Raw genomic sequence first — 14,163 nt, forward strand, 5'->3', positions numbered from 1 at the left:
GTATATCCAGGACCCTGCCAGGGGCGTGTGAGGGGGGAGGCTAAGCCTCTTAGGGAGCTCTAACCATCTCCAGTCACACTCTGGCCACCTTTGGACATAAGACAATAACTGGGACTGCTTTTCTTTATGCAATTTCATTTTGCAGACAAGGCACAGAGGCTCAGAAGAGACAGTGCCCACCCTAGGCCCAACAGACCTCAGTCCTTCTGGCGCCCCATCCAGGTGCCTCTCCCCGGTCCCCAGACCAGCTTCACTGCACGCCTCTGCTCTCTATGCCGGCAAAGGCCCTAGTGAGCTGGATCCAGGCCTCTGCCTTTGACCAGCAGTTTCAACCTTTGTTTCTTTTGGTTTCTGGGTGGTCTTGAAGCCCCACTTCATTGCCTCAGCTTTCATACCTAGTTAGCCAGTTTCTTTCTCCCCAGTCCTGTTCCAACACACAGCAGTGCCACAGAACCACGAAGCAGCCATGCCCCACCCCAGTTTTGAGCATCCTGATCACGTGCAGGTCTCTCGTCTTCTGTACTCAGCCTTGTTGGGCTGGGGAGTTGGTCCAGCCAAAACACTACCATGTGCCCCTCTGCACACAGGACATGAGTGTGCCCTCCCGCAGCCCTCCAGGGCAAGAGTACTGGTTCTTTAAAACTTGCCTTTTGAACACAACTCTTAAGGTAGAGTTGTTGTGGTATTGCTGTGGTATTGGAGAAGACTCTTTTTTTATTTTTTTTTTGCCAAAAGTTTTATTTATTTATTGGAGAAGAATCTTGAGAGTCTCTTGGACTGCATGGAGATCCAACCAGTCCATCCTAAAGGAGATCAGTCCTGAATGTTCATTGGAAGGACTGATGTTGAAGCTGAAACTCCAATACTTTGGCCACCTGATGTGAAGAACTGACTCATTGGAAAAGACCCTGATGCTGGGAAAGATTGAAGGCAGGAGGAGAAGGGGACGACAGAGGATGAGATGGTTGGGTGGCATCACTGACTCAATGGACATGAGTTTGAGTACACTCCAGGAGGTGGTGACGGACAGGGAGGCCTGGCGTGCTGCAGTCCATGGGGTTGCAGAATCGGACACGACTGAGTGACTGAACAGACTGAACTGACTTAAGGCAGAAATTCTCTGGAAGATAATTCTTGGGTATCCCCAAGCCTTTCTCAATAAGTGAGATGACTAGAGAAGAAAATTGACAAATTCAAAGAGGTCCTCAAGACCCATGGATTCCTATGCTGAGCCCAATAGAATTGACTATTTGTTCTTTAAAAAAAAAAAGAAGAAAATTTGCCTTTTCTTCTTCATGAATAAGCACAACCCATCAAAATCCACTTCCCCTCCCCTAGATCAGCAGCAGAGAGAAAATGGAGCACCTGGCAGATAGGCAGGTGCGCCTTGTGCTCCCTTCACTGATCCCATCTCCCTCCACACCCGCCAGGCTCCTCCAGGGCCCGAGTGTGTCAGTGGTCAGCACACCCGTCAGCGCAAGGCTGCCTTCCCAGTCTGGCCCCATGGCCTGCCCTTACCACCCCCCACCCCACCAAAGTGCACAGCTGAATCCCACCCATGGGAAGAGGTGGGCCTTCAGGCCCCGTTAGAGAAACTAACAGACCCTATTTTTGCATCATTATCACTGATTATAAAAAATCAAAGTAAATTCTTCCCAAACACCCCACTATTAGCTAAGGACATAGCCCTGGATCTGGTGGTGAAAGTATGGGAACTGTATACTTCCATGGAAAAAAACGAGCCTTCCTATGATGCTCTGGTACATGTGGGACTGAACATTTCATACTGTACACATGGAGGAGGATGGTAGATCCCTGCAGACTCCCACACCAGCACCTCCCAGCAGAAGGTGGGGATTCTTCCACAGGCCCCACAGGTGGCTGCATTAAGAGATGGCAGTGGAGGAGAATTAACAGCCCCCATTTCTCTGAGGTCCCCAAACTGCAGGGTAGAATGGGGCCAAACTGAACTACCAGCGAAGTGGGAGACAGTCTGCTGGACCCTTGATCGTGACCCCCAGTCTCCCCAGGGAGAGTGAGGATTGTTGATGTGGCGTCTCTGCTGCATTAGACGCCTGCATCCGCCTCGCCTACAAAAGCACCAGCCCTTGATGCCAAAGTTGTGGGACTGACTAGAGCTGCCTGGACTCTGCGGCTCAGAGGTCTCAGTGGGCAGACGTGTGAAGAGCTGGCAGCAGAGGAAGGTCCAGGACCCTTGCTGGCTGCTCCTCAGTCTCCAGCCTGTCCTGCCTTCAGTTCAGTTCAGTCGCTCAGTCGTGTCCGACTCTTTGCGACCCCGTGAATCGCAGAACGCCAGGCCTCCCTCCTGTTTTCCTTCCACTTGAATATACTGACAAACTCTTCGGCTCCTTCCATCCATACAACAGACCCATTTGCCTGGCCTGCCAGCATCCTGAGCTTTCTCTGCATACCTCTCATCACAGTCAGTGACCGCACAGCTCCTGTGCGATGACACGGTGCTCCACACGTGGTTGTGCGAAGCCTGCAGGGCGCAGCAGGCTGAGTGAGGGCTGGGACCCAGGCTGTGGTCTGTGTCCCAGGCATCTGCAGCACCTCAGCAGGTGGGAAGTGAATATGGATTGACTGAGGCTCCCAGTGTGGCCGTGCAAAATCCCTGCCCCAGGCTCACCGTTCACCCCGCTGGCAGATATAAATCAGCTCGGTGCCTGAGACGTGAGTCCTGGCACTCAGGACTCAGCCCAGGGGGGAGCCCAAAGTATACATAGAGATTAAAACTCACCATGATACAGGAAACCCTAAGTACTCCAACCATAAGTATTAGAGATAATAGACACACACAGTAAAGTGGCATGGTACAAAATCAGTACACAAGCATCACTGTTGTTTCTATACACTAACAATGAGCTAGCAGAAAGAGAAACTAAGAAAACAATCCCATTTATAATTACAACAGAAAGAATACAATATCTCGGAATAAAGTTAACCAAGGAGGTAAAAGGCCTATGTAAGACACTGATGAAAGAAATCGAAGATAACACAAAGAAACAGAAAGATGTCCCACACTCATGGATTACAAGAATTAACACTGTTACAATGTCCATATTACCTAAAGCAATCCATATATTCAATGCAATCATTATCAGAATCCTGATGACATATTTTTTTTCACAGAAATAGAACCAAAAATTCTAAAATTTATATGAAACCCAAAGACCCCAGATAGCCAAAGCAATCCTGAGAAATAAAGGAAAAAAGCTAGAGGTATCACACACACACCACCCCCACCCCCCGATTTCAAATGATACTACAAAGTTATAAGAATCAAAAGAGCATGGTACTAGCAGAAAAACACACACAGAGATCAATGAAACAGAATTAAGAGCTCAGAGATAAACTCACACGGACATAAACAATTAATTTACCAAAAAGGATGAAAAACATACAGTGAGGAAAGGATAGTCTCTTCAACAAATGGAGTTGGAAAAACTGAACAGCCACATGCAAAAGAATCACACTAGACCACTGTCATATACCATACACACAAATTTACTCAAATGGATTAAAGACTTGACTGTAAGACCTGAAAACATACAATTTCTAGAAGAAAATATGGACAGTAAGCTCTTTGTCATCAGTCGTAGCACTATCTTTTTGGACATGTCTCCTCAGGCAAGGGAAACCAAAGCAAAGACACACAAATGCACAGTGAAGGATACCATTGTTAAAACAAAAAGGCAACCCCCTGAATGGGAGAAAATATTTGCAAATCATATATTGATAAGGGTTAATATTCAGGATACAAAGAATTCTTACAACTCAACAACAAAAATCCAAACAACCTGATTAAAAATAGGCAGAAGATCTGAATAGACATTTTCCCAAAGAAGATATCTAGATGGCCAATAGGTACATGAAAAGGAGATCAACACCACTGACCACCAAGGAATGCAAATAAAACCATAGTGAGCTATCACCTCACACCTGTCAGAGTGGCTATTGCCAAAGATAAGAAATAACAAGTGTCAACACTTGTTGACAAGGATGTGGAAAAAAGAGAACCCCATGTACTGTCTTAAGCAGGAGAACAACATGACCGATATGCTTCTTTGTCCCCAAAGAACTTTCTGGTGGCAACATGGAAGACAGAGAAGAACTGGCAAAGGCTAGTGACTGGAAAACTTTTAGTTGGCATTGCTCAGGTGTGAGGTAAGAGTCTGACTGAAGGAAGACTTGTAGGATTGATGATGTATTTACTATAAGGGGACCGAGGATTCCAGTTAGAAAGACGTGTGCACTGCAATGCAGAAAAGAGGGGGGATGAGGAGAGAGGGTGACAGAGGCTGCAGGGCCTCTGTGTTTGGAAACGCTGAAAGGCTGAGGCCATTCAGTGGGAGCTGTGCGCCCTGGACCAGCCCAGGCCTGACATCATGGGCCAAGCACACACAGCATCTTGCATCGCTGGCCACATGGGATGCTAAAATCCATGTTATGAAGGCAGAAGAAAAAGGAAATTCATTAGTCCTTTATCCACTTCTCTGATCTATTGTCTGCTTCTTGAAAAAAGAAATCAAAGGACTCAAAAGTCAGACTAATCCTGATAAAATTTAAGTTTGGCTTCTCATTTTAAGTGAAAATTTTCACTTTGCCATATGTTGGAGCAGATCTGAAGCTATACAAACATTTCCAAATAGGAAAGAATAAAAATCCACTTATGCATGAAAAGTGGTACTAACCTTGAGAGGAAGTTGAAGGTACAACAACCTCTGAACTGTTGTGAAAAATACATATTCAGATTTTTAGTAACATTTTAAACAATAATAAAGACGATTATTTTTTAAATCCCAGAGAGTATCTGGTGGGATAAAACAGATCAGCAGACGACCATCCCCGCATCTCTGTCTAAAGCACAGAGAGAGGACTCGTGTCACACTCAGTCTCCAGCTTCCTTTTCCTTGGAGGTTTGATCGACACACAAAAAGGTGAACATATTTAATGTCTACAACTTGATGACTTTAGAAATAAAAATACACTGTGGAGCCATCACCACAATATATGCCAAAAACCTATGGATACCAAGAGGGGAAGCACGATGTGGGGTGGATTGGGAGATTGGGACTGACACCGCTATGCACAGAATAGATACTAGTGAACAGTGCAGGAACTCTATGGGATGCTCTGTGGTCACCTAGATGGAACGGAAATCCAGAAGGGAGAGGATATGTATATACATATGACGGATTCACTGTGCTGTAAAACAGAGTCTAGCACAAGGTTGTCAAGCAACTACCCTTCAATGGGGGAAAAAGATCTCTACTTTTAGCAAATTTGTGAGTATATGATAGTGTTATTAACTGCAGGCCTCATTCTGTACAGCAGACCTCATGACTTATGTTATAGAACTGAAATTATGTAAAAACCCAAACAGAACCTGCTCCTAGAACTCCAACTCCCTCTGAAGTGTGTGAGGAATAGAGAAACCCTGCCCCCAACCTTCAAGGTACCAGGGGAGCCATGCAATCCCCAGTCCACCACACGGAGAAAGACAGGAGCTCCAGGAGCATGGCCTCCCAGCCCTGCAGAGCCCCTCACACACCCCCTCCTCAAATGTAACGTCAAAACAAGGAACAGGCCTGTGTCCCCAGGGAAACTGGAATTCACCCACTACAGTATGTCTGAGTTTAGATAGTTAAAGCAGTGTTTTATAAGAATTAAGAAACCACAAATTCTTTTTGAGATTGGGGCACCACTCTTGGTACTGTTCCATAAATAGGCCAAATGTAACTTGTGCAAAAATGTCTATAGCAGCACAATTAACAAGTACTCATGATACTACTAATTAATGCACAGTATATGCTTACTGAGTGACGGAATAAAAAGCAAAACAAAAGAAAACAAATGATCAGCAATGACAGACTAAGCTAATTATCATTTAGTAGCATGATTAATGGGCTTCCCTGGTGATTCAGACAGTAAAGAATCTGCCCGCAATGCAGGAGACCCAGGTTTGATTCCTGGGTCAGGGAGATCCCCTGGAGAAGGGCATGGACATCGACTCCAATATTCTTGCCTGGAGAATTCCATGGTCAGTGGAGTCTGGTGGACTATAGTCTATGGGGTTTGCAGAGTCAGATATGACTGAGCAACTAACACACACACACAACATGATTAATATTTAGCCCAGAAGCATTTAGAATGGCAAGAATATTACACTTTCTACATAAAAATTTATATGTGAAATAATTTTTGAGACAAAAGAGAAAATAATGTGCATATATGAACCACATATGCATGTACGTGTGCATGATCAGTTGTGTCGACTTTGTGACCCCAAGGACTGTAGCCCATGAGGCTCCTCTGTCCATGGGATTCTCCAGACAAGAATACTGGAGTGGGCTGCTATTCCCGCCTCCAGGGGCCTTCCCAAGCCAGGGATCTAGCTGGTATCAACTGTGTCTCTTGTATTGCAGGCGGATTCTTCACCACTGAAACCTGGGAAGCCCCTATGTTTCATGCATAAACATGCATAAAAGATACACCAATAATAAGGTAAGAATATAAGGTGACAGACATACAATACAACAGACAATGAATTTCTTATTAACACAAATGCATCAGAACTTAAATGAATAAATGTGGCCTGAATTTTTCCTTCCAGCATAGACCTTGGCGGTGCCCTTAGCAAATGCTTACAGAGGACATGTAAACTGCAAGGAGGACAGACAAGGGCAGAGGGCTTGGCTGACCTGGAGTGGGGTTTTGGGGCTGCCTGGTGTAGGACACGTTGAATGCCGGCTCCTCAATCAGCGGTGGTGGGTACATGCGTCTCCGGATGAAGAAGCCGGCTCCACAGCAGAAGAGCACACCCATCATCAGGAGGAACCTGGGCGAGAGCACAGGGTGAGGCCTGGGCAGAGGCCCAGGCAGATGGCAGGGATCCCCTGGCTGGTCCTACCCAACCGCTCTCCCCAGGAATGGTCCCAGTGGAGGAACCAGGGAGACACCTGGCCAGCAGAGCTCTGGGAGCCCCTAGATGCAGGCCACTAGCATGGAGAAGCTCTCAAAGTGGCCCTGACCTCAACTCAACATTTAGTCAAAACAGAAGATGCCTTTTCAATCCTGATTGAAGACGACTGCTGGTTCTTACTGTCCTTCCCTGCCCCCCCCACCCCCAGTTTTCTTTATTGTTAAAGCAAGAAGAGTAAGCATGGGATCCTTTATAACAGTTTTCTCTCCATTATTATATGAACATCTATAAAAAATTTTTAAAGTGCCCTTTCTAGAGCACATCTTAATTTTAGAGAAACTATAGGAATAGAGAAAATATTCACAATTCATTTTAAAAGCTGTTTATAAATCTCTAGTTTCTTTTTTTTTAACATTTTATCATTTTTTTTATTGGAGGCTAATTATTTTACAACATTATATTTGTTGGTTTTGCCATACATTGACATGAATCCGCCCAGGGTGTACATGAGTTCCCCCTCCTGAACCTCCCCTCCCACCTCCCTTCTCCCCTTATCCTCCCTCTGGGACATTCCCGCATACCAGCCCCGAGCATCCTGTAACATGCATTGACCCTGAACTGGCGATTCGTTTCACATATGATAATATACATGTTTCAATACCATTCTCCCAAACCATCCCACCCTCACCCTCTCCCAGAGAGTCCCAAAGACTTCTATACACCTGTGTCTCTTTTGCTGTCTCATATACAGGGTTATCGTTTGCATCTTTCTAAATTCCATATATATGCGTTAGTATATTGTATTGGGTGTTTTTCTTTCTGGCTTACTTCACTCGGTATAATAGGCTCTAGTTTTATCCACCTCATTAGAACTAGTTCAAATGCGTTCTTTTTAATGGCTGAGTAATACTCCATTGTGTATATGTACCAAAGCTTTCTTATCCATTCGTCTGCACATGGACATCTAGGTTGCTTCCATGTCCTGGCTATTATAAACAGTGCTGCAATGAACATTGGAGTACATGTGTCGCTTTCAATTCTGGTTTCCTCGGTGTGTATGCCCAGGAGTGCGATTGCTGGATCATATGGCAGTTCTATTTCCAGTTTTTTGAGGAATTTCCACACTGTTCTCCATAGTGGCTGTACTAGTTTGCATTCCCACCAACAGTGTAAGAGAATTCCCTTCTCTCCACACCCTCTCCAGCATTTATTGCATGTAGACTTTTGGATAGCAGCCATTCTGACTGGTGTGAAATGGTATGTCATTGTGGTTTTGATTTGCATTTCTCTGATTATGAGGGATGTTGAGCATCTTTTTATGTGTTTGTTAGCCATCTTTATGCCTTCTTTGGAGAAATGTCTGTTTAGTTCTTTGGCCCATTTTTGATTGGGTCATTTATTTTTCTGGAATTGAGCTGCAGGAGCTGCTTGTATATTTTGGAGATTAATCCTTTATCAGTTGCTTCATTTGCTATTATTTTCTCCCATTCTGAAGGCTGTCTTTTCACCTTGCTTATAGTTTCCTTTGCTGTGCAGAAGCTTTAGATTTTAATTAGGTCCCATTTGTTTATTTTTGCTTTTATTTCCAATATTCTGGGAGGTCGGTCTTGGAGGATCCTGCTGTGATTTATGTCGGAGAGTGTTTTGCCTACGTTTTCCTCTGGGAGTTTTATAGAATCTGGTCTTATATTTAGCTCTCTAATCCATTTTGAGTTTATTTTGGTGTATGGTGTTAGGAAGTGTTCTAGTTTCATTCTTTTACAAGTGGCTGACCAGTTTTCCCAGCACCACTTGTTAAAAGACTTTTTCTCCACTTTATATTCTTGTCTCCTTTGTCAAAGATAAGCTGTCCGTAAGTGCGTGGATTTATCTCTGGGCTTTCTATTTTATTCCACTGATCTATATTTCTGTCTTTATGCTAGTACCATACTGTCTTGATGACTGTGGCTTTGTAGTAGAGCCTGAAGTCTGGCAGGTTGATTCCCCCTGTTCCATTCTTCTTCCTCAAGATTGCTTTGGCTATTCGAGGTTTTTTGTATTTCCATACAAATTGTGAGATTATTTGTTCTAGTTCTATGAAAAATATCGTTGGTAGCTTAATAGGGATTGCATTGAATGTATAAATTACTTTGGGTAGTATACACATTTTCACAATATTTATTCTTCCAATCCATGAACACGGTATATTTCTCCATCTATCAGTGTCCTCTTTGATTACTTTCACCAGTGTTTTATAGTTTTCTATGTACAGGTCTTTTGTTTCTGTAGGTAGATATATTCCTAAGTATTTAATTCTTTTCGTTGCAACAGTGAATGATATCATTTCCTTAATTTCTCTTTCTATTTCTCATTATTAGTGTATAGGAATGCAAGGGATTTCTGTGTGTTGATTTTATATCCTGCAAATTTACAGTATTCATTGATTAGCTCTAGTAGTTTTCTGGTAGAGTCTTTAGGGTTTTCTGTATATAGGATCATGTCATCAGCGAACAGTGAAAGTTTTACTTCTTCTTTTCCAATTTGTATTCCTTTTATGTCTTTTTCTGCTCTGATTGCTGTAGCCAAAACTTCCAGAACTATGTTGAACAGTAGTGGTGAGAGTGGACACCCTTGTCTTGTTCCTGACTTTAGGGAAATGTTTTCAGTTTTTCACCATTGAGGTTAATGTTTGCTGTGGGTTTGTTATGTTGAGGTATGTCCCTTCTATTCCCATCTTCTGGAGTGTTTTTTATCATAAATGGATGTTGAATTTTGTCGAAGGCTTTCTCTGCATCTATTGAGATAATCATATGATTTTTATTTTTCAGTTTGTTAATGTAGTGTATTACGTTGATTGATTTGTGGATATTGAAGAATCCTTGCATTCCTGGGATAAAGCCCACTTGGTCATGATGTATGATCTTCTTAATGTGTTGTTGGATTCTGATGGCTAGAATTTTGTTATGGATTTTTGCATCTATGTTCATCAGTGATATTGGCCTGTAGTTTTCTTTTTTTGTGGGATCTTTACCAGGTTTTCGGATTAGGGTGATGGTGGCCTCATAGAAAGAGTTTGGGAGTTTCCCTTCCTCAGCAATTTTCTGGAAGAGTTTGAGTAGAATAGGTGTTAGCTCTTCTCTAAATTTTTGGTAGAATTCAGCTGTGAAGCTGTCTGGACCTGGGCTTTTGTCTGCTGGAAGACTTCTGATTACAGCCTTTAGTTCCGTGCTTGTGATGGGTCTGTTCAGATTTTCTATTTCTTCCTGCTTCAGTTTTGGAAAGTTGTACTTTTCTAAGAATTTGTCCATTTCTTCCAGGTTATTCATGTTATTGCCATATAATTGTTGATAGTATACTCTAATAATCCTTTGTATTTCTGTGTTGTCGGTTGTGATCTCTCCATTTTCATTTCTAATTTTATTGATTTGGTTCTTCTCCCTTTGTTTCTTGATGAGTCTGGCTAGTGGTTTGTACATTTTATTTACCTTCTCAAAGAACCAGCTTTTGGCTTTGTTGATTTTCGCTATGGTCTCTTTTGTTTCTTTTGCATTTATCTCTGCCCTAATTTTTACGATTTCTTTCCTTCTACTAACCCTGGGGTTCTTCATTTCTTCCTTTTCTAGTTTCTTTAGATGTAGAGTTAGGTTATTTAGTTGACTTTTTCCTTGTTTCTTGAGGTGTGCCTGTATTGCTATGAACTTCCCCCTTAGCACTGCTTTTACAGTGTCCCAGAGGTTTTGGGTTGTTGTGTTTTCATTTTCATTCATTTCTATGCATATTTTGACTTCTCTTTTGATTTCTTCTATGATTTGTTCATTATTCAGTGGCGTGTTGTTCAGCCTCCATATGTTGGCATTTGTAACAGTTTTTCTCCTGTAACTGAGATCTAATCTTACTGCATTGTGGTCAGAAAAGATGCTTGGAAGGATTTCAATTTTTTTGAATTTACCAAGGCTAGATTTATGGCCCAGGATGTGATCTATCCTGGAAAAGGTTCCGTGTGCGCTTGAGAAAAAGGTGAAATTCATTGTTTTGGGGTGAAATGTCCTATAGATATCTATTAGGTCTAACTGGTCTATTGTATCATTTAAAGTTTGTGTTTCCTTGTTAATTTTCTGTTTAGTTGATCTATCCATAGATGTAAGGGGGTATTAAAATCTCCCACTATTATTGCATTGTTGTTAATTTCCCCTTTCATACTTGTTAGTAATTGTCTTACATATTGCGGTGCTCCTATGTTGGGTGCATAAATATTTATAATTGTTATATCTTCTTCTTGGATTGATCTTTTGATCATTATGTAGTTTCCTTCTTTGTCTCTTTTCACAGCCTTTGTTTTAAAGTCTATTTTATCTGATATGAGTATTGCTACTCCTGCTTTCTTTGGTCTCTGTTTGCATGGAATATCTTTTTCCAGCCCTTCACTTTCAGTCTGTATGTGTCCCTCGTTTTAAGGTGGGTCTCTTGTAGACAACATATATGGGGGTCTTGTTTTTGTATCCATTCAGCCAGCCTTTGTCTTTTGGTTGGGGCATTCAACCCATTTACGTTTAAGGTAATTATTGATAAGTACAATCCTGTTGCCATTTTCTTTATTGCTTTGGGTTCGAGTTTATACACCCTTTCTGTGTTTCCTGTCTAGAGAAGATCCTTTAGCATTTGTCGGAGAGCTGGTTTGGTGAGGCTGAATTCTCTCAGCTTTTGCTTGTCTGTAAAGCTTTTGATTTCTTCTTCATATTTGAATGAGATCCTTGCTGGGTACAGTAATCTGGGCTGTAGGTTATTTTCTTTCATCACTTTAAGTATGTCTTGCCATTCCCTCCTGGCCTGAAGAGTTTCTGTTGAAAGATCAGCTGTTATCCTTATGGGATTCCCCTTGTGTGTTATTTGTTGCTTTTCCCTTGCTGCTTTCAATATTTGTTCTTTGTGTTTGATATTTGTTAATTTGATTAATATGTGTCTTGGAGTATTTTGCCTTGGATTTATCCTGTTGGGGACTCTCTGGGTTTCTTGGACTTGGGTGATTATTTCTTTCCCCATTTTAGGGAAGTTTTCAACTATTATCTCCTCAAGTATTCTCTCATGCTCTTTCTTTTTGTCTTCTTCTTCTGGGACTCCTATGATTCGAATGTTGGAGCGTTTAACATTGTCCCAGAGGTCTCTAATATTGTCCTCATTTCTTTTAATTCGTTTTTCTTTTTTCCTCTCTGTTTCATTTATTTCTACAATTCTATCTTCTAGCTCGCTTATCCTCTCTTCTGACTCTGTTATTCTACTGTTTGTTCCCTCCAGAGTGTTTCTGATCTCATCTATTGAATTATTCATTGTATATTGACTCTTTTTTATTTCCTCTAAGTCCCTATTAAACCTTCTTCCATCTTCTCAATCCTTTTCTCCAGGTTATTTATCTGTAACTCCATTTTGCTTTGAAGATTTTGAATCATTTTCACCATCAAAATTCGAAATTCTTTACCATGTAGATTCCCTATATCTTCCTCTTTTGTTTGTGTTGGTGGGCATTTATCTTGTTCCTTTACTTGCTGAGTATTTCTCTGCCTCTTCATCGTGCTTATATTGCTTTGCTTGGGGTGGCCTTTCCCTCTTCTGGCAGTTTATGGGGTTCTCTTTATTATGTAGTTTCCTCACTGTGTGGGGGGTTGGACGGGTGACTTGTCAAGGTTCCCTGGTTAGGGAAGCTTGTGTCGGTGTTCTGGTGGGTGGAGCTGGATTTCTTCTCTCTGGAGTGCAATGAAGTGTCCAGTAATGAGTTATGAGATGTCAGTGGGTTTGGAGTGACTTTGGGCAGCCTGTATATTGAAGCTCAGGGCTATTTTCCTGTGTTGCTGGAGAATTTGCGTGGTATGTCTTGCTCTGGAACTTGTTGACCCTTGGGTGGTGCTTGGTTTTAGTGTAGGTATGGAGGCGTTTGATGAGCTCCTGTCGATTAATGTTCCCTGGAGTCAGGAGTTCTCTGGTGTCCTCAGGATTCAGGCTTAAGCCTCTTGCCTCTGGTTTTTGGTCTTATTCTTGGAGTAGTCTCTAGACTTCTCTGTCATTTCCAAGGTGGTTCCCTCTGTTTTAGCTTCTGTTTGCTGGTCTCTTCAGTGTTTAATTTCCACCCTGATACTAGGGGGCGGGTGGACACTTTTTAACGCTCAGTTGTTCAGTCCTGTTCTGGGAAGGGAGGAACGCTGCAGACAAATATCTCTGGCGTCTGTGGGGAGTGCTCGCAGCATGTCGGCCACACTGGGTTTGCCCCTGCTCACAGCACGTGTGCTGTCCCAGTCTACACTGCACAGGCTCTAGGTTGCTCTGCCGGGAACTGTCTGAGCCCGGCGCTGGGTTGTATGTACTTCCCAGGTCTGAGCGGCTCAAGTTCAGTTTCTCGGGTACCCCACAAAGGTGCAGATTTGGTTTGGCCTGCGTTTTGTGCCTTTCCTGGTCTGAGCAGCTCAGGTGACCAGGTGTTTGGCAAGCTCGGTCGCTGTGACTTATCGCCTCCCCAGTCCCTGCCACTCGGTTTTCTGGGTGTACAACCGGCGCACCTTTTCAGGTGGATATTGACTGGCCTGAGCCCAAGAAGTCTTGATTAGCAACAAGCCTGCCTGCAGTTTGTATCGGATGTCTTTCTTGGGCTGCAGTTGCCCCCTCCAGCTCTGGCTGACCTCCCTGCCTGTCTTGGTGGGGGATGGGGGATGGGCCGACCGCGGTCGGCTCGCTCTGCTCAGCCCTTTGTTCTGTGAGCGGGGCTGGCGGAATCTTAGGGTAGAGCTTTCCTCCTTTTTGTGGGGAAGCTATCCCAGTCTGCTTTGCTATCCCCAGGTAGTTCTGTCAGATTGTTCTTGCGGCATTCAAGCCCAGTCCTCTCTCTAAGCAGTTCAGCTGGCTCCTCCCTGCCCAGCCCCCGCTTGCTAATGGCGTATGCAGGCGTCTGCACTGCTTCTCCGCTGGGAGTTACCATTTGGCGGGATATCTGTGGGTTTTAATTATTTCTTTCTTTTTCCTCCCTGTTATGTGGCCCTCTGAGGTTCCAAGGCTCGCCACAGATTCGCCAGTGAGAGTGTTTCCTGGTGTTTGGAAACTTCTCTCTTTTTAAAGCCTCCCTTCCCGGGATGGAAGTCCGTCCTTACCTCTTTTTTCTCTCTTTTTATCTTTTATGTTTTATCCTACCTCCTTTCGAAGACAATGGGCTGCTTTTCTGGGTGGCTGATGTCCTCTGCCAGCATTCAGAAGTTGTT

The 14,163-nt window shown here is 43.2% G+C and overlaps 1 protein-coding gene across 3 annotated transcripts in view; it reads right to left on the reverse strand.

The window, feature by feature from the left end:
- Positions 1–14,163, reverse strand: part of VOPP1 (VOPP1 WW domain binding protein) — a 180,155-nt gene that overhangs the window by 24,164 nt on the left and 141,828 nt on the right. For all 3 annotated transcript variants that reach the window (XM_088831757.1, XM_055414816.2, XM_088831756.1), the window contains one exon: positions 6,726–6,862. In XM_088831757.1, coding sequence (XP_088687883.1) covers positions 6,726–6,852 — 127 coding nt within the window. In that variant the 5' untranslated portion in view covers positions 6,853–6,862. The remainder of the gene's footprint in view (positions 1–6,725; positions 6,863–14,163) is intronic.

The sequence above is a fragment of the Moschus berezovskii genome, chromosome 24 (assembly GCF_049115385.1).
Source record: "Moschus berezovskii isolate FMDL1 chromosome 24, NW_MosBer_1.0, whole genome shotgun sequence".
Classification (NCBI taxonomy): domain Eukaryota; kingdom Metazoa; phylum Chordata; class Mammalia; order Artiodactyla; family Moschidae; genus Moschus; species Moschus berezovskii.